This window comes from Megalobrama amblycephala, linkage group LG12 (assembly GCF_018812025.1).
Source record: "Megalobrama amblycephala isolate DHTTF-2021 linkage group LG12, ASM1881202v1, whole genome shotgun sequence".
NCBI classification, from domain to species: domain Eukaryota; kingdom Metazoa; phylum Chordata; class Actinopteri; order Cypriniformes; family Xenocyprididae; genus Megalobrama; species Megalobrama amblycephala.
In genome coordinates this window covers 23,412,299-23,435,829 of record NC_063055.1, presented here as the reverse complement: position 1 = coordinate 23,435,829, position 23,531 = coordinate 23,412,299, and the positions used below count along the sequence as shown (strand labels likewise).

The 23,531-nt window shown below is 35.3% G+C and overlaps 1 protein-coding gene across 2 annotated transcripts; it reads right to left on the bottom strand.

Moving 5' to 3' along the window:
* Positions 1-177: 177 nt before the first annotated feature.
* Positions 178-23,271, bottom strand: mov10b.1 (Moloney leukemia virus 10b, tandem duplicate 1). 2 transcript variants are annotated; one of them, XM_048209760.1, is made up of 22 exons: positions 22,966-23,271; positions 22,426-22,525; positions 19,648-19,853; positions 19,320-19,558; positions 18,010-18,259; positions 17,779-17,898; positions 17,505-17,673; positions 15,751-15,905; positions 15,178-15,351; positions 14,933-15,080; positions 14,613-14,780; positions 13,799-13,896; positions 13,598-13,695; positions 13,399-13,497; positions 13,212-13,314; positions 10,170-10,287; positions 4,793-4,984; positions 4,085-4,156; positions 3,862-3,987; positions 3,691-3,779; positions 3,463-3,581; positions 178-1,223 (listed from the first exon to the last, which is right to left on the bottom strand). In XM_048209760.1, the coding sequence occupies exons 1-22, from the start codon at positions 23,118-23,120 to the stop codon at positions 1,162-1,164; spliced, it is 3,060 nt and encodes a 1,019-aa protein (XP_048065717.1). In that variant the 5' UTR covers positions 23,121-23,271; the 3' UTR covers positions 178-1,161. The 2 variants fall into 2 exon arrangements, with proteins under 2 accessions (XP_048065717.1, XP_048065716.1); XM_048209759.1 differs by having other exon boundaries at positions 10,143-10,287; positions 22,966-23,261.
* Positions 23,272-23,531: the final 260 nt, after the last annotated feature.

The window sequence follows — 23,531 nt, the reverse complement described above, 5'->3', positions numbered from 1 at the left end:
TCATGATATAATTGCAGAACTTAATATGGCAATTATGCTACAGAAGAAAAAAAAATAGCTGAAAAAAATTCTGATATATTTTCATGTTTCATTTTTGGATGACAAGGAGACTGTATACAATGCTTTTAGTGACAATATTAAATACTCAAGGGACTAAAGGACATAATACAAAGTACATTTTCATTTTCATACATATATTTTTTTATTATTATTTTCAAGCTGTCATGGCATGCAGTACATTTTGGAGTCTGCCTTAAAAGATCTGACCATGATTTAATCCAGTAAAGTATCTGTAATGCCTAGTTCTGAGTATGTTGATAGGGTTGATAGAAGAAGCACATTAACATGTCTCCAGACTGTGCATTGATTTACTGTATAATTAAACATGAGGTCATCCATTACACAATATTTTATTTACTTCAGTCAGAAGTCTCTGGAATTAAGTAAACATTTTTTTTAATGATGTTATTGACGATGCACTGATGTAAACTTCATTTGCAAATTTCCAAACCAATGGGAACACAATCAGAACCATTACCACCATGAATTATTAAGCATTATTAAATGGAATGATGTGTGCTGTTTGAAAGATTTATGAAATAAGGCACTTCATTGTCAGTAATAAGTGATTCAACAACCATGTGTTACATGTATAGACAACATTGCATACAGAGCCCTGAGATTAAAGGACATTATTAAGTATTGTTACAATGTCGGTAGTCTATGTAAATGAATAATGTTTACTTTTTTAATGTTACCTGCACCCAAATCTCCCCGTTTATTTGTCAGCAAACATTTGAGAGCTCCAGGGCTTTTGTTAAAACTAAAGTGCACTATGGGTGTTGAAGTTTCCTTATCTTTCTATGGAAAAGCCTACCGCTACAGCTCCTTTTCTCTGTTCTTTATAGTCACAATGTATAAATTTAAAAAAGTGTCTTTCTAGTTTCCATTTCATAGACAGACTTTGACTAGACACTTCCATTTCCATTTCATAGACAACAATTAATTACAAATTTAGTGCAATATTTATATATCACAGTTCCATTTTTGCTTTAAAATTAAGCTTCTAAGTTTAAAACTTTTCCAGTTTAACTTCAGAAAGGGGTGTGGTTATGCTAATAAGAACCTGAGTGGGAGGGGCTTTAATAATGGCACTTCATTTTAATGTTCATGTCTCCATGCAGGATTTTCATATTGCTGGACCACGCTCTCCTCCGTTTCCACTAGGGGAGAAAGAATATGATAGTGAGCACTTGGTTTACATAATTTACTGTACATTCAATCCCAACAACAACAACAAAAAACAAACAAACAAACAAACAAACATGCACAGAAATTGTCCATAAAAAGAGACTATAAACAAAGCAGTTGTGTAGCTTCAAATACACTACTGTTTAAAAGTAATACTGACTCAAAACTTGACGAGTTATGAATGTGCTTTAGGTACACACTAGGCTTTAAGTACACAAAATTACTTCTGAATAAACATTGGAAACAGGAAGTGATGTCATACTCCTGGGCCATTTAAATGAATAATCAATTATAAATACAGTACATTCAAAATATAATATAAATGTATCTCTTTATGCCAATTCACTGATAAGAGTTCACTATACTTGAACCTGAGTGAAAGACTACGTTGATGGAAGCAAATGAAGGGCGAAGTCTAGTGTGACCGCACTTTAATTAAGGCCAGTGGTGTAGTCTACGTGATACGCAGGTATATACGCCGTATTACCCACTTAAAAAAGCGCGAGGATACGTAACCATCCAGTAAATCACAATAAGATTTGTCGTTTGTTGCTTTTGACATGAAACGTAGTCTCATATTTCAAATTCTGGCCATTTTACTACGAAATAAAAAAATAAATAAATACCGTTTTGGCGCTCTTTAATGTGTCGTGACCGCTGTAGCGCCTCATCAGTTCAAGAGAAGCGGCAGCGTGAAGCGCACGTGAACTGATCCTCCGCTTTAATACCAGTTACAGCGCGAAATAAACATGAATGAACTTCTAAAGGTATGTTAAAATATACAGTACAACTTAACTAACCATATCATGTCTCGTGTATTCGCGTAATCAGTGTTTTAACCGCGGAAAGATGTTATAACAGCTTGTAAACAATGTCAAGTAACATCACATTTACCTCAGAACAAACATATTCAGTGACCATAAACTCATTAATCAGCTAGAAAAGTGAACTCTAGAGAGGAGCATTTAGCTAAATATATGCACTTTACATATTAAGCCTAATCATAATTTTTAATGTTCTTCAATAGCCTAATGAATGTTTGAATAAATCCATCAAGTTGACAGCCACCATTTATATTTCAAAAAACGAATTGGATAATTTTAAAGTTAGTAGGCCTACTTTATTATTACAAAAAATTCCTTAAGTGTAGTTTAAATTTGTATACAAATCAGTTCATTTTATCATTGTACCAAATGATTCCCATTTATATAAAGCATTAGTTGAGCTTTTTTTTTCTTGAGAAAATTTGCCATGTACTGATATACAATATATCCAAAATAACTGACACTGAATCGAATTTGAAGTTAGTGAATTGAAATGCATAACTATGATGAAAGATTGGCAGGAAAAATACAGAAAAACAGAAAACAAAGTCCAAACAGGGTGAAATAGTGACATACTGATAAGCCTCATCGTTCCATTATTGCAGCATCCTAAAAATGCTGGGTTGAAAATGGATTGGGTTGTTTTAACCCAGCAGTTGGGTTAAATGTTTGCCCAACCTGCTGGGTAGTTATTTAACTCAACTATTGTTTAAAAATTACAATATGGCTGGCTTAAAAATAACCCAAAATCTGATACATAATTACTAGAGGCAACAATAATAATCAAAAGGTGATAATTTATTACTAAACAATTTAAATGTTTTTTGTTTAATTATTATATTTAATATTAATAAATGTTCATTTCCAACCTATTTGGGGTTCATTTTAAGCAAGCAATACAGCAATTTTTACACAATAGTTGGGTTAAAACAACCCAATTGCTCTGTTTGTCCATTTTCAACCCAACTTGGGTTGTTTTTAACCCAGCATTTTATAATAATAGTTGCAACTTGCACTCTTAAATGTGCATTGAAACTTGCAAGCTGATAAAACTTATGATCCAGGGACCATATTCATATAATTTCTAAGGTTATCTTAACTGTCTGAGTTAGATGGTGATTGACACTAAATAGTAGAAAATCATCCAGTCTCTTCAGCTCTAAGCCATTGGCTGTTAAAGTCTTGTTTTGCCCAGATTTAAGTCTTTCAGAATGCTCTCAATTACATGTAGCCTAGATCAGATGCATACTATATGCATTAGTGAGTGTGGTGGCGGTGCTTATGGGGTGTCGCTCTGGGACAGGTGAGTATGAGGTTGGGAGGGAAAGATCACAGTATACTCACTTCAAAAAACTAGACTACACCACTGATTAAGGCCATCTCTTACCTGTGATCTCCTTGTGGATGTTTAGAGCGATCAGACGCTCAACAACCTCCTCTGTTCCCTCCAAGTTGGAAATATTATATCCAGTATACCCTTCATTCTCAATGCAGTAATTAATAAACCTACAAACACAAATGAGCAAAAAAAAAAAAATGAACTCGCTAGTCCAGAATACATATGAGGAATATTTGATATGTATTTCATTCATATGTTAGCTGGCAGTTTATATACCTGTCCCAGGTTGCGTCTGTTTTTAGAATGATGGGGTTTCCCACCATGATCAGCAGGGCTTTTGCTCTCGTCACCGCCACATTGAATCTCTGGAGGTGAGAATGAAAGAGGTGGGCCAACTTTGTTTTCTAGGATTCACAGTTGTATCATCTACTGTGTGTGAAATACTACCTTCTCATTCTTGAGAAACCCAATATTGAATGTTTCATCCAAAGTGAAGAGTTCCTTGCTGCTGCGAACAGTTGACACAATGATCACTTTCCTCTCTTGGCCTTGAAACTCCTCCACGGAACCAACCTACACAACACGTACATCAGTCATTTTTTACTCACGTGTCCAGACAAGGATGAGAACCAATAACAGAGTGTAGGAGTGCTCAGACACACACACTGACCTTCAACTCTTCAATGCCTGTGCAGGATTTAAGCTCCCTGGTAATCCTGAGGGCTTGTCTGATTTTCTCAACCTGTAAAAATAAAATGATGTTGAAAAATGGTATACAATGATTTAAAAATAAATAAGAGAATGATAATAATGATTCACTAATGCTCAAAAGTTGGGGTTAGTTTTTTTGTGTGAAAAATTAATACTTTTATTTAGCAAGGATGCATTAAATTGATCAAAAGTGACAGTGAAGACATAATATTACAAAATATTTCTAGTTCAAACTAGTGCTGTTATTTTCTTCAAAAAATCCTGAAAAAATGTATCACGGTTTCCACAAAAATATTTAGCAGAACAACTGTTTTCAACATTGATAATAATGTGTCTTGAGCTCTAAACCGGCATATTAGAATGTTTTTCGAAGGATCATGTGACACTGAAGACTGGAATAATGATGCTGAAAATTCAGCTTTGCCCTCACAGGAATAAATTACATTTTTTAAACTATATTAAGTAGAAAACTGTTATTTTTAAATTGTACTGTAATAAAATTTCACAATCTTACCGGTTTTACTATAGCATCAATTTCAAAATTATTAAAAAAAAAGGTTACTGATGCAAACTTGAATGGTAGTGTATCTCAATTCCTCAAATTTCTTGAGGGTTTTCTTGCTGCTAACTGCATTTTGAGGCCGAGCTGTTAAACATGTATTTTCACCTGTTTCCTGTAGGGGGCGATAATGCCAATCTCTTTGGGGGAGATTTTTGCAATGCCCTTCTTTGCCTGTGTCAGGAGCAACTTCTTCAGGTAGTCCACGATGATGTCGATTTCAGAGGTGTTGAAAAAGGAGGGGCTGTTTGACTCTCTGTCATCTTTTCCAATCACTCCATGGAAAATCACAGGAAATCCCTGAAAAAAGTAGCACAGACCAAAGCAGAATGTGTCAATTCCAGAAGGTACAAAAAGTTGAGAAAGAAGTGAAAACATACTAAAATTATCAGCGAAACCCAAGAACATGATTAAAAAGGGACCTTGGTTTTAAACTTTAGACATTAACAGAGTAACATCAGCATTACAAACACAAGTAGAGGCTGGCTGAGGAAAACATCCTTAAGCGCCGAATGTAGCCATGCAACCAAGCTCAAGAAGACCGTTATCTCAGTCTGTGCCCCTTACATTCCTTACACTAATGACTGCTGTGTGTGCAGGCATGCGTGACTGCATAACCTGAGGATGATGTGAACTACATGTAAAAAAAAGTGAATGGGAGAAACGGAAATGCTCAAAATGACACATTTTTAATAGCTTGTTTACTTTAGAATAGTAACTCGACTCATTTGGGGACTAGTCTTTCCTCATTTAAGCAGACAGGAGCTTGTATGCCCAGAGAAGAGGTTTGTGTGTCATAGATTAATAATCATGTTTTGTGTCCCTGAGTTTCATAATGAAGCAAAGACAGCAAAAAGACAAAAGCAAGCCATATGTTTACTATAAATATACTTGAATACTGAAAAGTTTGAAATTGCACCTATAGGGGGTGCTACAACTGAAAAGCTTTAATGACGCCGCAACCATATGATCATTGAAGCTGAAAATTAGTATGCTTCTTCATTGGTGGATGCCCTAACATAATTTTGCGCCCCACTCACATGCCGTAAAATTGGGATGTCAAGGAAAACTTTACAGCGCGAGTTGGTAGACAAAACAAATTTCAAGACTGAAATTTGACATTTGCATGTTGCCAGTGCAAACAACCCCAAGTTTTCTGCCTTTCATTACACTCAATTTTGAGTGACTGTTATAATGCTTTCTTAGAATGTAGCTGCCAATGTAGTCAGTGTTGCTAACTTTATGACATAATCTAGCGACATTTAGCAACTTTTTGGGCAGGCTATATCTACTTTCCTTTGAAAATAGTTGAAAATAAGCTAAATATGGTATTTATAAATGCTTTCTTTGCTGTCTGTTCCAAAGATGTTAAAACCACAATGCGTCTGTAAGGAACAGCACATTCCAGGGCCCAGTTTATGGCCGGGCCCTTCTCTGTCCGTAACTGTGGACAAAGGTTTGCTACATTTTGATTGGATCTTGGTGGACTAACATAAACAAACCGTCCAACACCATCAGATAAAGACGCTAGGACAACAGACAGACACCTCTTAGAGGGCAAGAAGAAGACCTCTGGTACCAAGCCTGGGAAGGACAGGGCTTCTCATTGGTCCCACATGCAGTTTCTGCCCTTCGCCCATCTAGAAACTAGTTCCTAAGGTTGGACTGTGACTGCCATAAAAATTCCTCAGGACCTCAGCAGCAGTTGGTGAAACAAAGAGAAACCACAATTACCCATCCAAATCCATTCATAACTATGTTTGGAAACCTTGAAACTGATGTAATCTACACACATCCATTTCATACATATTCACAGAAATAAGTATCCTCAGTGACAGCTATTTGTAGTGCAACATTTTACACAAATTCAGCTGTTAATGTGCAAATGAATGAATGCATGGCAGTTCACTCTTTTTCCATCATGTTTGGTCTATATTTGTTTAGAATATTGCCAAAGGTATTCTGGTGGTGGTTTGGAAAGTGAGAAATGCATTGGTAAAATTTAAAGACACTTTCAAGTTTTTTAACTGTGCTTTATACAAATGAGTTCCATAGGGGAAAGAGAGGTGCACTGTGTGTGTCCATATGTGTGTCCCCTCTGATGCCAGCAGCCAATCGCAGCACTGGAATGGAGAAGTGCCAAATTGCAATCTTCTTCTCATCAGAAAGGGATAAAGACACTAACAGATACATTCTCGTTCTGAGTCTGTCCTGTAAGGGCAGAGACACTAACAGATACAAGACCGTTCTGAGTCTCCGGTTCATCCAGTGAGCCATTAACAGATACGTACCGTTCTGAGTCATTTTTGGGTGAACTATCCCTTTAAGGACCTTCTGCACCTACGTCAGGGCCTCATCTGTGTGTTCTACATTTTAAGACCCTCTGGTGCTCCAGGAGATCAGCATCCCACAGAGCTTTGTGTTCAAAGTTGTTGAAACAGATGCTGGCTCCTCTCCCCACTGCATTGTCACCCAGCACAACCACTGGAAGACGTCACCGTCATCAGACTGCTCACTCAACCACGTGGAACTTAAATATCACTTAACCGAACCTCTTTCCAGAGACCTTGGCATTGTTGTATATTATCAGTATACGATTTTCTAATTCACGTTATATGTAATATAGCTGATGTCAGTCAATAACAAATTTGTTTTATGTATAATAAAGTTCTTCACCTTATCAGTTTCAGAGAAACAACACTTTATCTTTACATAAGTTAACATAACTCTTCCATAGCCACACCCAACTTAATCACTTGTATTTTATGCATCTTGCACACTTTATTCTTTTATCATTCATGGTATTCATTTAGTAGTTGTGTTAGTTATTCTTTTTGTTAATAAAATGTATTCTATTACACTTGTGTCTTCCTTGTGCTGATAATACAGAAAAAGGCTCTACAAGTTAGCAATCTCACCAATCTTTCAGATAAATCAGCTGACCACATCCCTTAATTTTAATTGATTGAACAGCTTCCTGTTGGAAGTGTTCTCATACTACCAAGGTAAAAGACCTTGACTGATGCCCTGAACTAGGAGATGGGGGAAGTGGTCTTCTGATGTACTTATAACCACACCTTAAGTGACGTGTTATCCAAAAATCACAATGTCAGCGGTGACGTGAGTACCAATCCCTATTTTACTTAGCGACCTTGTATGGGCGAAAGTAAAATCACTACACGTCTATCTATTTTTGTCTATCTATTTCTGCAGCAGTAGCAGTTGACCAGGTCACACCGACTCAGCTGTTACACCAATGTATGACATAATGGACAGTCCACTTGTCCTTTCTTATCTGATCTAAACACGGGTATAGGAACATTTCCTGTATATATGCTCTTGGCCTTGTTCTGTTGTTCATTACTTCTTGCTCTCTGCTTCAATTTACTCTCTCTCTCTCTTTGCAATATTATTATACTCAGATCCTAGATCTCAAAATTAGACTTTGAATTTATTTATTCTGAATTAAGATTTCTTTCATTTATTTCATTTCAATATTGTACTCAATTATTAAACGTCTGACTAATATTTACTCTAATATTTATTCTTCATTTGTTATTACTTTATTCTTTTAAAAAAATCTTACTTCCTGGTCTGACTGGTATGGAAGCCCGTTTCCGCCACTAAAAAAAAAAAAAAAAAAAAAAAAAAGCCACTAAAAAAAAAAAAAAAGATGAATTGCGACTTTTTATCTCAGAATTCTGACTTTTTAACTCGCAATTGCGAGTTTATATCTCACAATTGCGAGTTATAAAGTCAGAATTCTGAGATATAAAGTCGCAATTGCGTGATATAAAGTCAGAATTCTGAGATATAAAGTCGCAATTGCGTGATATAAAGTCAGAATTCTGAGATATAAAGTCGCAATTGCGTGATATAAAGTCAGAATTGCGAGATATAAAGTCGCAATTGCGAGTTATAAAGTCAGAATTCTGAGATATAAAGTCGCAATTGCGTGATATAAAGTCAGAATTCTGAGATATAAAGTCGCAATTGCGTGATATAAAGTCAGAATTGCGAGATATAAAGTCGCAATTGCGAGTTATAAAGTCAGAATTCTGAGATATAAAGTCGCAATTGCGTGATATAAAAGTCAGAATTGCGAGATATAAAGTCGCAATTGCGAGTTATAAAGTCAGAATTCTGAGATATAAAGTCGCAATTGCGTGATATAAAGTCAGAATTGCGAGATATAAAGTCGCAATTGCGTGATATAAAGTCAGAATTCTGAGATATAAAGTCGCAATTGCGTGATAAAAAGTCAGAATTCTGAGATATAAAGTCGCAATTGCGTGATAAAAAGTCAGAATTCTGAGATAAAAAGTCGCAATTGCGTGATAAAAAGTCAGAATTCTGACTTTTTTTCTCGCAATTAACTGATGGTCAGTATCTCTGTCTGTAACAGTGCATCCAGCGATAGCCGTGCTGCCGTGAAGTCTGAAGCTGTTGGTGTATAAAATGTGCCACTTCAGCTTTGTCTGATTTATTGCGCCTCCGCCACAGCTGATTCTTCTTCTTATTATGATTATTATTATATTGTTATTATTGTGTAAAATTCATTAGTGTATCCATTCTGTTAAAAACAACTTTTATTGCCCAAATACCTTGACTGTAATTTGCACAATTGCATGATTCTACCCTTGAGTTGCAAAGTTAATGAAACATGATAGGTATTGGTTGTTTTAGTATTAAGCCACTAGATGGCAGTAAAAGCTGTTTTTTCTCCTTGAAACGCTGTGTACAAGGTTACCGTGGAAACATTCTATATGCATATTCCTGCATAATGCATATGTCCGGAGACTAATCTTTATGTGTCTCCTCCAGTAAAATCAATATTTCTTTATTGGTAAATCGGCGCTAAAAATAATTTTGATGTTTTTGATAATTTTGATAATTTATGATGTCCTTTATTTTATGTATAATAATAACAACAAAGCAGCATTCCTGATGGTCTATTTAATGTATAATAATAACAAAGCAGTAATCCTGATGGTCAGTCGCAATGAAAGGAAACGCAAGCAAAGTAAGAACTGTGAGAAATAACGTTTCACACATTAGTGAGAAAAAGTCAGAATTCTGAGATATAAAGTCGAAATTGCGAGAAATAAAGTCAGAATTCTGACTTTTTATCACGCAATTGCGACTTTATATCTCAGAATTCTGACTTTATAACTCGCAATTGCGACTTTATATCTCAGAATTCTGACTTTTTATCTCGCAATTGCGACTTTATATCTCAGAATTCTGACTTTATAACTCGCAATTCTGAGATAAAAAGTCGCAATTAATCTTTTTTTTTTTTTAGTGGCTTTTTTTTTTTTTTTTTTTTTTTTTTTTAATGGCCGTTTTTTTTTTTTTTTTTTTTTTTGTGGCGGAAACGGGCTTCCATAGACTGGATCTCACTGCATCATAACCTAATTAAAATATAATATCTTGATGTTGTTGAAATGCAGTTTACCGGGCTTGTGTGTTCAGGATTTCTCACTCTTTTGGGCAGGTGCTCCCAGTTGCAGTACTGGTTGGAGCTGATCTCATCTGCACATGCCAGCAACTCCCCATCATAGAACAGCTCATTAGGAACCTCCAGAATGGATGGATGAGACCTGAAGAGACAGAGAGAGAATGAAAAATGGTAAATAGAGAATAAAAAAAAAAATAAAAGACTTATTACAGTGGCCCTAAAACAAAATATCCAAAAAAAAAAAAAAAAAAAAAAAAACTGTTTTTAAGATACTGTGTCAGTTTGTGGTAAAAAAAAAAAAAAAAAAAAAAAAAAAAAATACTACATCTGATTAGGGATCCAAAATCAGGTGTTCCGGACACTTATTTTGGATTGGGCCTATCCCAGTCTATTATACTCAGATTGGCCCTTTCCCAAAGTTTTCACATGGTGTCCTGTCCTGTGAAGACTTGTGACTAAATAAAGGTTTCTAGTACTTTTTTCTGTTCTGCATAGCAAAAATCCAAACACACACCAGCTTCCTCTGTTTCCCCATGTTCATTCATGGTCGGGTGTGATATTTATGTTTGAAAATTTGTGTTTGCTTCTTTATAATGGGTTGTGCCCCTATCTTTGCTGAACATAGTTCTCTGTTACTAAGCAGATGAGGTATTATATTATTACTGGCTGCAAGTCAAAGCAACTAAATCAAAAAGACAAATGGCTCTAGCTGGTATGTGTGCCTCATTCATAACCATCTGTACTCTCTCCCAACAGAGGTCTAGGAATTTTTGATCTGCTCTATACATCTCGGAAACTTTCACTACATATATCAGATTTTTTTCCCAGACAAGTTCAAAGTAGTTCAGATTTAGTTCAGCCTTGAGGCCCTTTTGCATGTTCCATTCGGTTGTTATAGTATATTTTTTATTAGACATTTCAGATATATTTGCAGAAGGGCCACTGTCGCTAGCGGTTTTCACTGGCCACAATTTTGACATTGATACCATAGGGAAAAATTGCCATTTTTTAATATTATCTCATAATTTGGCAGCAGAATAATTGGGCTGCTGTCACTTTAAGACCTGACGCACGGATCTATTATACTGTTACACATGTGTTTTCTTTTTCAACTGTTTACTTGACTGGCATTTTGACATTATTTTGTGTGTATTTAACTGTTTAAGCGCAATAAGCAGCGAAAAATAACTCAATTTAGTACTGAGAGGTGGCTTTATGTGCGTGCACTTTGTGTGTGAGCACGAAATCTGCGGGAATGAGTAAAATTATGTGCAATACACAAAATTCAATGCCAAAATTCAAACCCTGTATCACATAAACAATATTCATCTGGAGAAAATGAAACAAGTGAGTAAGGAGAGGCTGGTTTTTGTATCGACTCGCTGTCAGAGAGATGAAAGAGAGAGAAAGCGCAGGTGGTATCTTTTATCTGTTCTGCAGAAAATGAGTAATGGAAGCGTTTCAGATATTTCAGTATCGGTATGCATTGAAAATTTTTTCACAACACTACATTGCACTTAGTTTATTATTTCAGATGCCTTTTTAAAAGTCTACTGAAAAATGTATATGTTATATATACAATTCAACCCTCCAAAGTGGCTAGTAGGAGTGACTGTGTTACACACCACTGCTGAAATCCACCAGCATTTAGCGGGTGTTAATGTCGAGCCCTCTTTGCAGAATATCTGAACGGCCTCTGTGATTTACAATATCCATCTCCCTTTAGCTGAACTTGCCATGAACTTGCACATGCATAATGATAGCAAGCTCTTCTTTTGGCTTTCAAGACATGGGTAACAAAGTCTGCACAATGACACTGTAGGTCTCACCTTAGCTGAACTTGCACCTGCATAATAGTAATCTCTTCTTTGGCCTTCAAAACAAACCATGCCACTATTAGGGAGTAGCTAGAAGATTTGATAAAAAGCTAATTAAAAAGAGTTGGAAAGTACCCAACTGTATGTTTTTGGGCAGACTGTCTGAAGATGAAAATAAGAGGCAAACATAAAGGCATTGATCAAAAACAGTATAAACATGAGAGCTACGAGTGTAACTGTTAGATGTTCTGCAGCTCAGATCCATTAAATGCTATTAACAGATACAACTTTTGATTTTAATAATGTATTAGTAAATGTTGAAATTAAACATTAACTTAGATTAACGAACGCTTTAGAAGTCAGTTTCGCTGTTAGTTCATGTAAACAAATGTAGTTAGCTAATGTTAACCTTATAGTAAAATATGACCCTGGACCACAAAACCAAGGTGACCCTGGACCACAAAACCAGTCATAAGGGTAATTTTTTTGAAATTGAGATTTATACATCAGAAAGCTGAAAATCTTTTTGAAAATCTACAATCTGGGGGTGCAAAAAAATCTAAATATTGAGAAAATCGCTTTTAAAGTTATCCAAATGAAGTCCACGCAATAATTTTTTTATATGTTTTCAGTAGGATATTTACAAAATATCTTCATGGAACATGATCTTTACTTAATATCCTAATGATTTTGGCATAAAAGAAAAATTGATCATTTTGACCCATACAATGTATTCTTGGCTATTGCTACAAATATACCCGTGTGACTTATGACTGGTTTTGTGGTTCAGGTTCACAAATGTTACCTTTTTGTTGTTGTTTTAACAGTCATGGGGCAGTCATGGCCTAATGGTTAGCGAGTCAGACTGGTAACCTGAAAGTTGTGGGTTCGATTCTCAATACTGGCAGGAAATGACAGAGGTGCCCTTAACCAAGGAACCTAACCCACCAATCGCTCCCCACGCAGCACAGCAAAATGGCTGCCCACTGCTCTGGGATTGTGTCTCCATGGTTTGCAGTGTGTGTGTTCACTACTCACTACTCCTAATGTGTGTGCACTAACTTGGATGGGTTAAATGCAGAGGACAAAGTATGGGTTACCATACTTGGCCTTCACAAGTCACATGTCACTAAAACACATTGTGTGAACATGTTTCCTCTGATGGACCATAATTATTCAGGGCTTCCTTGAGACCAACTAGTCAATTCGTAGTTTTGTAAATGATGTCTCTGGATTATTCAAACTTTACCTGTAGTTCCGCAGCAGTTTGGTGACATAACGGTTGTCGTATCCTGTAGTACCTTTCTGATAAAGTTCATTCTGTGTCATCAGCCTCTCCAGCAACGAAAGACCTACAAACACATTTATAATGCAAGTTACAATAAGAATAGAGTCTATACTTTATGTGTGTGTGTGTGTATTCATCTGTATCTCACCCAGTCCATATTTAATGGCAAAAGGAGATCTCAGGATTGGTCCCAGCTGCTTGGGATCTCCAGCCAAAACAAGCTGCCCAGTCTCTGCATTCAGCAGTCCTAAACACACGCACACACAATGATAGAAATGCTACCACAGACTGATCTCTAATGAAACATCTGTCGGTTTTCACAATGTTATTCTGTAAAATTGTTCCACCTGCCACACTGATGATGGTCTCTGGCTCCACAGCATGTCCTGCCTCATCCACAAAGATGTGAGAAAAATGATCCACAGGAAAACCCCCACTGACCAGCCTACCAACACACATACACACATAAACACTCTTCACCTTTTGGCTGCTATGTGTATGTGAGAGAGAGCAAGTATATTGTGTTTGTATAAGATGACACCCTTCACCTGCCTGCAGTGACAAGAGTGCTGACCAGAATCTTGCGGGACATTAGATCCTCTTTACATGGGAAAATAATCATTCCTCTTTCCACATTACTGTTGTCCTAAACACACAAAAACACAATCAATGACAACAAAAACTATATACAACTCATTCTCAGAATGTCTCTCTATGTGTTGCCATGACTTAACACTGAAATGATCATTATTAAATATCGCACATTATTTGGTAGATTTACATTTGTTGAATATCTAAACTACTTATATTACATTTTAATGGGTTAAAATAAAACAATGTCAAATTCTGCATACATTTTGCTGTAATTAAAATATGCATTCACTGTAGCTTTTGAAATAATGCTTTATGCATGCATTTATAATTAGATGTTACACATTGAGCCACATTAGCTTTGGGAAAAATCTAATTGAACATTTACAACAACATTAAAAAAAATTCTTAGCCAAAATACAAAAATGATTGCGAATAATGTGGTGTGATGCAAAGATATTTCTAAGTTAAGGCTGCTATTGCCATATTTGCAATGTCATTTGTTTTTAATTTTTTATAAGTTTCAGTTTTTATAGTTAAACTAGAACTGAGTGATACAATCACAATACTCATAATATAGTAATAATATTAATTTAGTTTAAATATTCATATTCAGTCCATGTGGAACTTTTTTGCTTAAGGTTTTTATTTAAAAAATGAAAAGTAAAAATCTACTATTGTTATTCTATATTTTCCACCATAACTTCCTATTTTTATTGTGTTCATTTGATTAAACCTTTAATTAACAAATTAACTCACACAAGCACTAACCTGTAAGACTTGAGGGATGTCATTTGGATTGCGTGAGCTAGCGTAGAGTCTGTATATTTTACGTGCATCGACATGTCGACTAGCGATCAACTTTTCACACAGTTGATCAGCTGCACTGTTAGAAGGAGCGCAAGCTAGGATATAGGCATTGGGTATATTCTTCTCCACCTGAGAGATGAAAGACAAAGAAAGAGAAAGAAACAATCATAAAAGCTATTCTGCTTATTAAATAGTACATACAGACAAAATGAGATGAGATGATTTGCATTTAGGTTTGTCTGTTGAGTGTGTGTTTAGTTGAACATGATAACTAGTTTTACCTGTTTGATGGCCTCCACTATCGTGACGGTTTTACCAGTGCCGGGAGGTCCAAACACCAAGTACGGTGCCGGCTTGGACGTACCGGCCACGATGTTACATACTGCAGTTTTCTGTTCATTGTTCTTCTCAAGCTGTTGATCAAAGAGTCTATAGACACATACACACATCCAGCTGAAATACTTCAAAATCTTTCACTAAAATATGATTTAGCAGCATACTTTCAGACCAGACGGGTTTTACTGACCTCAGTGCAGATGGAGACACAGGGGTAACAGTCCTTGAGCCTACGGGGAACAGAACATCTCTGAGGTTGTGCTGGACCGCCATGTGTACAGCTCTGTGTTGCAGTTTTATTGGGAGACGATTCACCGTGAACTCCACATGGAACTTCATATTATCTATGAAACCGTCAAGCAGCCTTTACACATAAAACACATACACACAAAGTTTCAATGGTTATAAACTGGTCTATAAACAAATATGCAAAATGAGACCAAATGAACATGGCATAATATTTGTAAACCTTCAGTGTGTGTGGTTGAAGCATTAGAATGATTTCCTTCAAAACTCATTCTAATATGCTGATTTGCTGCTCAATAAACATTTCTTATTATCAATGTTGAAAACAGTTTGTTACCCTTAATGTATATAGGTTGGTCAGTATATGATATATGAATATGATAAGAATAGGATATATTTTTCTCATTTTAAGGTTAATTTGGGAAAAACAAAGCATCGTGTCTTGTCATTTTTAAGTGTGACCCTTTAAAATGCTCTTTAGCTTAAAGGCTTAGCCTAAACTCCACATACTTCATACCTTCCGGAGAAGCCCAGTTTGACCTGATCCAGTTCTACTCTGTGGACGTAGCCCTTGTATTTGGTCACAGTTGAGAAATTGACCTCCTCACTCTTGGTGAGAAGCAGATGATCTCCCCTCAGGACTGATGGCCTGTTCTCTGATACACCAGGGAGCTTTAAATCAATAGACACAAACAGACCTTAAAACGGTATCACTTTCAAACAAATATAAAAGTACATACTATTTAAAGAGACAGTACACCCAAAAATCACAATCACGATGTTCCAAAACTATGTGCTGTTTTATATATATATATATATATATATATATATATATATATATATATATATATATATATATATATATATATATATATATACACAGTATAGTCCAAAAGTTTGGAACCACTAAGATTTTTAATGTTTTTAAAAGAAGTTTCGTCTGAACACCAAGGCTACATTTATTTAATTAAAATTACAGTAAAAAACAGTAATATTGTGAAATATTATTACAATTTAAAATAACTGTGTACTATTTAAATATATTTGACAAAGTAATTTATTCCTGTGATGCAAAGCTGAATTTTCAGCATCGTTACTCCAGTCTTCAGTGTCACATGATCCTTCAGAAATCATTCTAATATGCTGATTTGCTGCTCAATAAACATTTATGATTATTTTCAATGTTGAAAACAGTTGTGTACTTTTTTTTTCCAGGATTCCTTGAGGAATAGAAAGTTCAAAAGAACAGCATTTATCTGAAATACAAAGCTTCTGTAGCATTATACACTACCGTTCAAAAGTTTGGGGTCAGTAAGAATTTTTATTTTTATTTTTTTGAAAAGAAATTAAAGAAATGAATACTTTTATTCAGCAAGGATGCATTAAATCAATCAAAAGTGGCAGTAAAGACATTTATAATGTTACAAAAGATTAGATTTCAGATAAACACTGTTCTTTTGAACTTTCTATTCATCAAATAATCCTGAAAAAAAATATTGTACACAAATATTTTGTACAATTGTACACATTAAATGTTTCTTGAGCAGCAGATCAGCATATTAGAATGATTTCTGAAGGATCATGTGACACTGAAGACTGGAGTAATGATGCGGAAAATTCAGCTTTGCCATCACAGGAATAAATTACTTTGTGAAATATATTCAAATAGAAAACAGTTATGTTAAATTGTAATAATATTTCACAATATTACTGTTTTTACTGTATTTTTAATTAAATAAATGTAGCCTTGGTGAGCAGACGAAACTTCTTTTAAAAACATTAAAAATCTTAGTGGTTCCAAACTTTTGGACTGTACTGTATATATATATATATATATATATATATATATATATATATATATATATATATATATATTGCTCTGCCAGTACCAGTGTCAATAACCTGCCAGTAACCAGCAACCAGAAAGCTGTTGTGTTTACAACTGTGACATTGAGCACTTATCAGGATCAACTAAACCCTGGATTTTCAAAACTATGTGAAGTTTTAAGTCTTTTTAAAAGACGTCCAAGACATGCCAGTTTGTTATGTAAGGACATTGACTTAACATTTTCATATCCTTAAACATGACGCTTAACAAAACGAACTGTGATTGGTTGCTTTACATGTCAGTCAGATGGTCTCTTGGGTGGTCCTTGGTCAATGAAACCTGCTTTGGAGTCCTTCTGCCATCAGTCTGAAGGTCTGGCTACGCAAGACTAATCTAACACAATCACATGCTTTATTAACAGACAGAAAGAAGCTTTCACTCACCTCTAAGACCAGTAGTTTAGATCGTCTGTCTTGGTCGTCCTTTTTCATGGATACATCTTTTTTGTTGTATCTCTTGATGTCCAGACGCATTTGATCCTCCTCCAGGTACAACAGTAAATCAAAGCGCTTATTGTAGTTAAGAAAATCCAGATCACTCTCAAGTAATGACCTAAAAACCACCAAACGTACATAGAAAACAGTCATAATGGCTTTTACTATACATGCTCATGCAGACTAGTAACGGGTCTCAGATCAACTGAAAAAGGCCACTAACTTTTGTTCATGGAGTCTCTGTATTCGGTTGACTTTCAGGACCTCGACTAAGTCAGAGATGTAAGAAGGAAGATGGTACATGTCCAGTGGCACCACTAATTTCAAAAAGTTTTGGGAAGAACTGCAAATGAGAGAAAAACATGCAAATGAATTATTTCTATACAAATAGAAAAAAAGGAGAAACAAATATATATAAAAAAAAAATTCCTAAAAAGAGTGATTTTTCTCTCACCTCTCAGGTGGAATGCCCTCATCTATGTTGCACCTCATTGGCTCATTGGTCTCAAGCCTTTGACGTCTGAATGGTTCTGTAGGACCCAGTTGAGCTGCAAGCTCAGACCTGTACACTGCCTCAATGAAGCGCACAATGTGGAAAGGACGGGTAGTGGGCAGGGTATCTTCCTTAAACTCAAACGCCAGAGTGGCTAAATTAACTCCAATATAATCTGATATAAATTTCAAGGTCACCTCATACGTTTCACCTTTAAAAAAAAAATGAGAGAGAGAGAGAGAGAGAGAGAGAGCAACAGTTTGGGTTCAAACCTGTTCAAACCTCCTTAGCACCACAGTTCAATCCATCATAGACACGTGTAGCAACCACTGCACCATGGCTCTAAAACATTTTTCATTTATAATATTCAAAATAAACTGTGTCTGAAATCACATACTGTATAATAGATTCTACATTTGTGACCCTGGACCACAAAACCAGTCATAAGTTGCATGGTATATTTGTAGCAATAGCTAACAATACATTGTGTGGGTCAAAATTATCGATTTTTCTTTTGTGCCAAAAATCTTTAGGATACTAAGTGAAGATCATGTTCCATGAAGATATTTTGTAAATTTCCTACCTTAAATATATAAAAAAATATATTTTTGTAAATGGATATGGATTGCTAAGGACTTAATTTGGACAATTTTAAAGTCCGTTTTCTCAATATTTTGATTTTTTTGGACCCTCAGATTCCAGATTTTCAAATAGTATCTCGGCCAAATGTTGTCCTATCCTAACAAACCATACATCACTAGAGAGCTAATTTGATGATGATGTATGGATAAGATGATGTATGGATCTCAATTTCTAAAAATTAACCCTTATGATTGGTTTTATAGTCCAGGGGGGTCACATTTGGTTTGAAAAAGTACATTGTGTATAGTAAGAAACTGTGTAGTATTAATGTTAATCTGGAGGTACTACATCTGCCATGTTGTCACTGTCTTGTGACCTATGGCGTCAGTTGCGTTGCTTCACTGCCATTCACAAATCATCTCCCGTGGCCCCGTGGGATAGTAAAGTGCCCATTGGATGTGCACTTCAGAATCTCACTGGAAGTAGTAGGTCATCAAGGTACTTTTTTTGTTCTATGAATACTATGAGTTCAGACATACTACTCAGCTCACATACTGTTTTTTGCCTACTATATAATATAGAAGTAGGCATATTCAGAAGCAGGAAAAGTCACAAACTACCAAATGTAGCCTCCAAAAAACACCATCACCAGTTTCTCTTATATTGCTGTACAGTTTGGTTGCACTTACCTGGTTTCAGATGTAGTGGATTGTTGCGTGTGACTCTCCTGCTGTCTTCCAGAGTGAAACACTGCAGCCAGTGAAGAGCACTGTAGTATGTGAAGTACATAGCCTCTTTACCCGTGTTCTCCACAAACAGCTTCAGCTCATGAAGTTCCCCCCGATCCACAAAAAACTGGATTTTGCCATCCTCTATTTGCCGCTGTGAGGACACCCGCACTCCATTCTTATCAGCTATAAACACAGACCTGGGAAGGAAAAGAGCAGCAACACTGTTTTGATATTCCGATGTATTTTCAGAGGTTGGTTTCTGCACTGTGCAAAGTGACCAGTTCACCTGTCTGTAGTGTTCAGTCGGCGTAGGATGTCTTTTGCCAGTTTTCTCCTCGCTCTGACTCCACCCTCTGGCCCTGGATCTGACAGTGGGTCAGGATCCTGCACACTAGAGGGTGATGGTAACCTACCATTACTCAGAGGAGGAGTAGCTTGGTTTTGCTGTCTGCGATGGGGTCTATCCCATTGATCATGAGGCCTCACTCGGACCTAGAAATGGCACAATAGGGATGTCAGTCTTTGGCCATTCTCTGTAACACATTACATTATAACAGGGCTCAACAGTAATAATATAACAGTAATAGTTTTTTCTTTTCTTTTCAGTATTTCAGATTTTTGCTCAGTTTGAAATTAAGAAATAAAATAAAATAGAAATATTAGATGAAATATGTACACTTAATCTTAAACGACATTATAAAAGTTGCTTTACTAACTATTTGAAATAAATAAGTTGAAGCTAAAGTACTTAAATTACTAAAACTAAAACAGAAATAAAAACAAATTAAATTAAAGTTAAATAGAAATATGCAAAAAAATAATAATGAAATGTGAAAACCAATTTAAAATATTAATACTATGATAGTATATAAATATATTTATATTATATATATAATCTTTTATAAATATATTCTGCAATGTATTTTATTTGCTAGAAATATTTATTTTTATTTTCATGAAATTTTTCTTTCTATTTTTGTTTTCTTTACATTTTCTACAAAAAGAAAATATATATAATTTCTTCACAAAAAGATTTTTCAATCCAAAAAGCAAAATTCAACAAACAGGAAATTATATGTAACAGCATAAATTGATAAACTTTTGCTGGAAGATGATGGCATGTTGTGCAAAACATTACTGATGGCTTTGTAATTTTCATTACATTCTTACTGATGCTTTTAAGGCCATCACAGGTCATTTTTACAATTCTGACAAATCCTTATCTATGTTATTTTCTAAATAACACTGACATATATTAATTTATCAGATGCTTTTATAGATAATATTATCTTGGTGACAAATCTTTAGAATTTGCAACAACAAGAATACAAAACAGAAAACCAAACTTTCACCAAAAATCACAAATTGTCAGTGGCACTGGCCTGAAAATGCAAATGACTGTGGCATCAGCTGACTCAAAACTGTCTCACACTTGCCACATATTAGCAGGATATCCTTAGTTGAGCCCATTTATGACAGAGCTATATGACCTTTTTAATTGCAGGATTATAAACTGAATTCCCCAAACATGCATCATAGTTTCATGTTAGTCATAACCAGTTAGTTTCATGAATAATGATTCTACATAGAGATCCAACAAGTTAACATAGCAGATATTGTATTTTGTATTATTAAAAACAATAACTCATGCTAGTTTCTTTTCAGTGCGTGTGTGTGTGTAGTTAGCATAGCTCGTTTTCTCACGAGGCACCGTTGACCTCGTCTGAAATGGCAGAATGGAGATTTATATGATTTTCTAACTTTATTATTAACATTCAACAGACAAGGTGACTCAGGAAACTTCACAGATTTAGGATGTGCTGTCTTGAGTGTCTTGATTTAGTCTTTTCATCTGCACCACTGTCTTTTTCAAAATGAATTAGCTTGAGTGATAAGTTGCAGTGCTAGTGCATCCTAGCATATGACAGTTTTCTTGAATTGACACATATCAAGATACTGAAATTATGTTGTTTTATGAAAGTATGGTGAAATATTACGTGTATTTCGGTTACAGTTTCATTGTGAAACTTCTGTGGCTCAGAAGCAATCAGCTGAAACTGTCTGTAAAGGTGTGAAACTTCCTGTAGATTGCAGGATCTCCAATGTCTTCAGGTATAAGTTCTGTTCCACAGAAGGAACTTTGGGAAAATGTAAGATTCTTAGAAGAGTTAAGATTCTTTGAAGGCCAACATGCTAACTGCTGAAGAACCGTGCTACGCTAATACCTTCAATAAATTATTCTCTCCACAAGAACTCTGCTCAAGCTTATGTATTTTATACAATGGTGTAATAATGGACATAAATATTGCACCTAAAGTATAAGTGACAGATAACAATACAGAAACAATTATAGCAAAAATATAGGCTTAAAAATAAGAACTGACATCAAAAACAAGAAATAAAAAGAACAAAAACACCAACCAGACAATGCAAGAATCTAACTGAAAACTGCATTCAGTTGCATGACATCTGCTGCATATAGAGAGTCCTCATACCAGTAACCCCATTCTTTGTTCACACATAGCATCATATGGGTGATGGTGCAATTTCTCATACGGAAAATTGCCTGACCTAATTTTAGACTACTGTTTTTTGTTTTTTTTTGTTTTTTTAAACATACTAAACACATGATCTCTTAAAAACTGTATGTGTGAAAGGGGTTGTGTGTATGTGTGATGAAAGGACTTTGCAACATCAGCTGGTCAAGATAACACTCAATCAATCAACTCTGGTCATAAGTTTCATTTAGATGAAAATGAAACAACACAGGCTTCAAATTAAGACACAAGTATATTTGTTTTGCTTTCCAAAAACAAATATCTTAGCATTAGCATTACAAACCATTTACATAAACCGTATTATAATTATGAGAAGATCAACTTTTATAAAACACGACACATCACTCCAGACTCTTTCTGAGTGTGTATCACAAAAAACACTTTAAGCATATACTGCCATTGACAATACAGAAATCAAAGTAACTGGGCATCAACAATTAATTTTAAAAAGAATTACATAGGCTACTGTCAGCCAGTGGTAAATAAATAAAAAGATGGTATCTTACATCCTCGTTAAAGAAAGCATGTGTTCTGGTGACGCGGGCTTTTTTGCAGATTTTCAATACAAAGAGGACTGTAGAGAAGTTTGGGTCTTTGACTCCATCCCTGTGGATAAAAATTCATAAATATATAGGCCTTTAAATAAGACTAAATATTTTCACAATTGCCTCATAACAATATTTTTGTGTCCATTCATTTTATTTGTCACACTAATTTCTGTCGTTTTTTTCTTTTTCTTTCATTGTTTTGACTCAATTTTCAGTAATCAGTAGCCTAAATTCAAAGTGAACAGGTTAAAACTTTTAATTTTACAAAAATCAAGAATTTGAAAGTTTAACTGAACTACTGAAGAAAGAAAAACATGAAAGAAAAAAGTTTTCGATGTTTGTTTACACTGTAGCCTACTGATGCACTTCCTCCAGAAATGTCAATTTAAATGAATTGCAAAATCGATCATTTCAGAGTAGGTCTACGTAAGCTGAATAATTAATATAAGCAATACAAAATAATTAAAATAAAGCTTGGAAAACATATCAAATAATTACCTGTCTCGGAATTTTTCATTGTAGATTTTTTTGAGAGTGTCTCTTTCAGTTATGGTTCTCCAGTTGTTTTCCTCCAGCAGCTCTATAAAGTCAAATCCAACTGCGCGCACATCATCTCTAGAAATTTGCTTCCTATTTCTGTTCCTCCTTGCCATGATTGTTAACTTTGGTTCCGAGAGCTTTTTACTGAAGTAGCCTACAGATAGAAGGTGGGTTATGATCTGCACTGGCTTATATGAAAGCGCAACTGTTTTAACGGAAGTGCCCAGAACGGAGGAAACGAAACCTAAGATCTGTTAGGACAGGTTTATTCTTCTACAATGAAAACGTAACATATGCACTTCGTTTATATCTGTTTATGAAGGAGAACCATGCAGGGAATGTACAAAGCGCTAGTGGGCAAAATAAATGAGTAAAAAAAGTACATTATTATAAGAAACTCTATCCAGGTGCTCGGAGAGGTAAATTGCGCTCTCTGCTGGTCAGATGGAGCAGTGCTCCAAATAGGCTACACATACATCAATTCTTGAAAAGTAGTCTTGCAGTTTCAGAGCTATTTGTGCTAT

Bases quoted from the DNA above. Each gene is read 5' to 3' on its own strand.
- mov10b.1 (XM_048209759.1), bottom strand. From the start codon at position 23,120: ATGGCAAGGAGGAACAGAAATAGGAAGCAAATTTCTAGAGATGATGTG. The intron at 3,582-3,690 runs GTATATAAACTG...TTGTGTTTGTAG, and splicing joins ACAGACGCAACCTGGGACAG to GTTTATTAATTACTGCATTG. The intron at 1,224-3,462 runs GTAAGAGATGGC...TTTCTCCCCTAG, and splicing joins CATCCACAAGGAGATCACAG to TGGAAACGGAGGAGAGCGTG.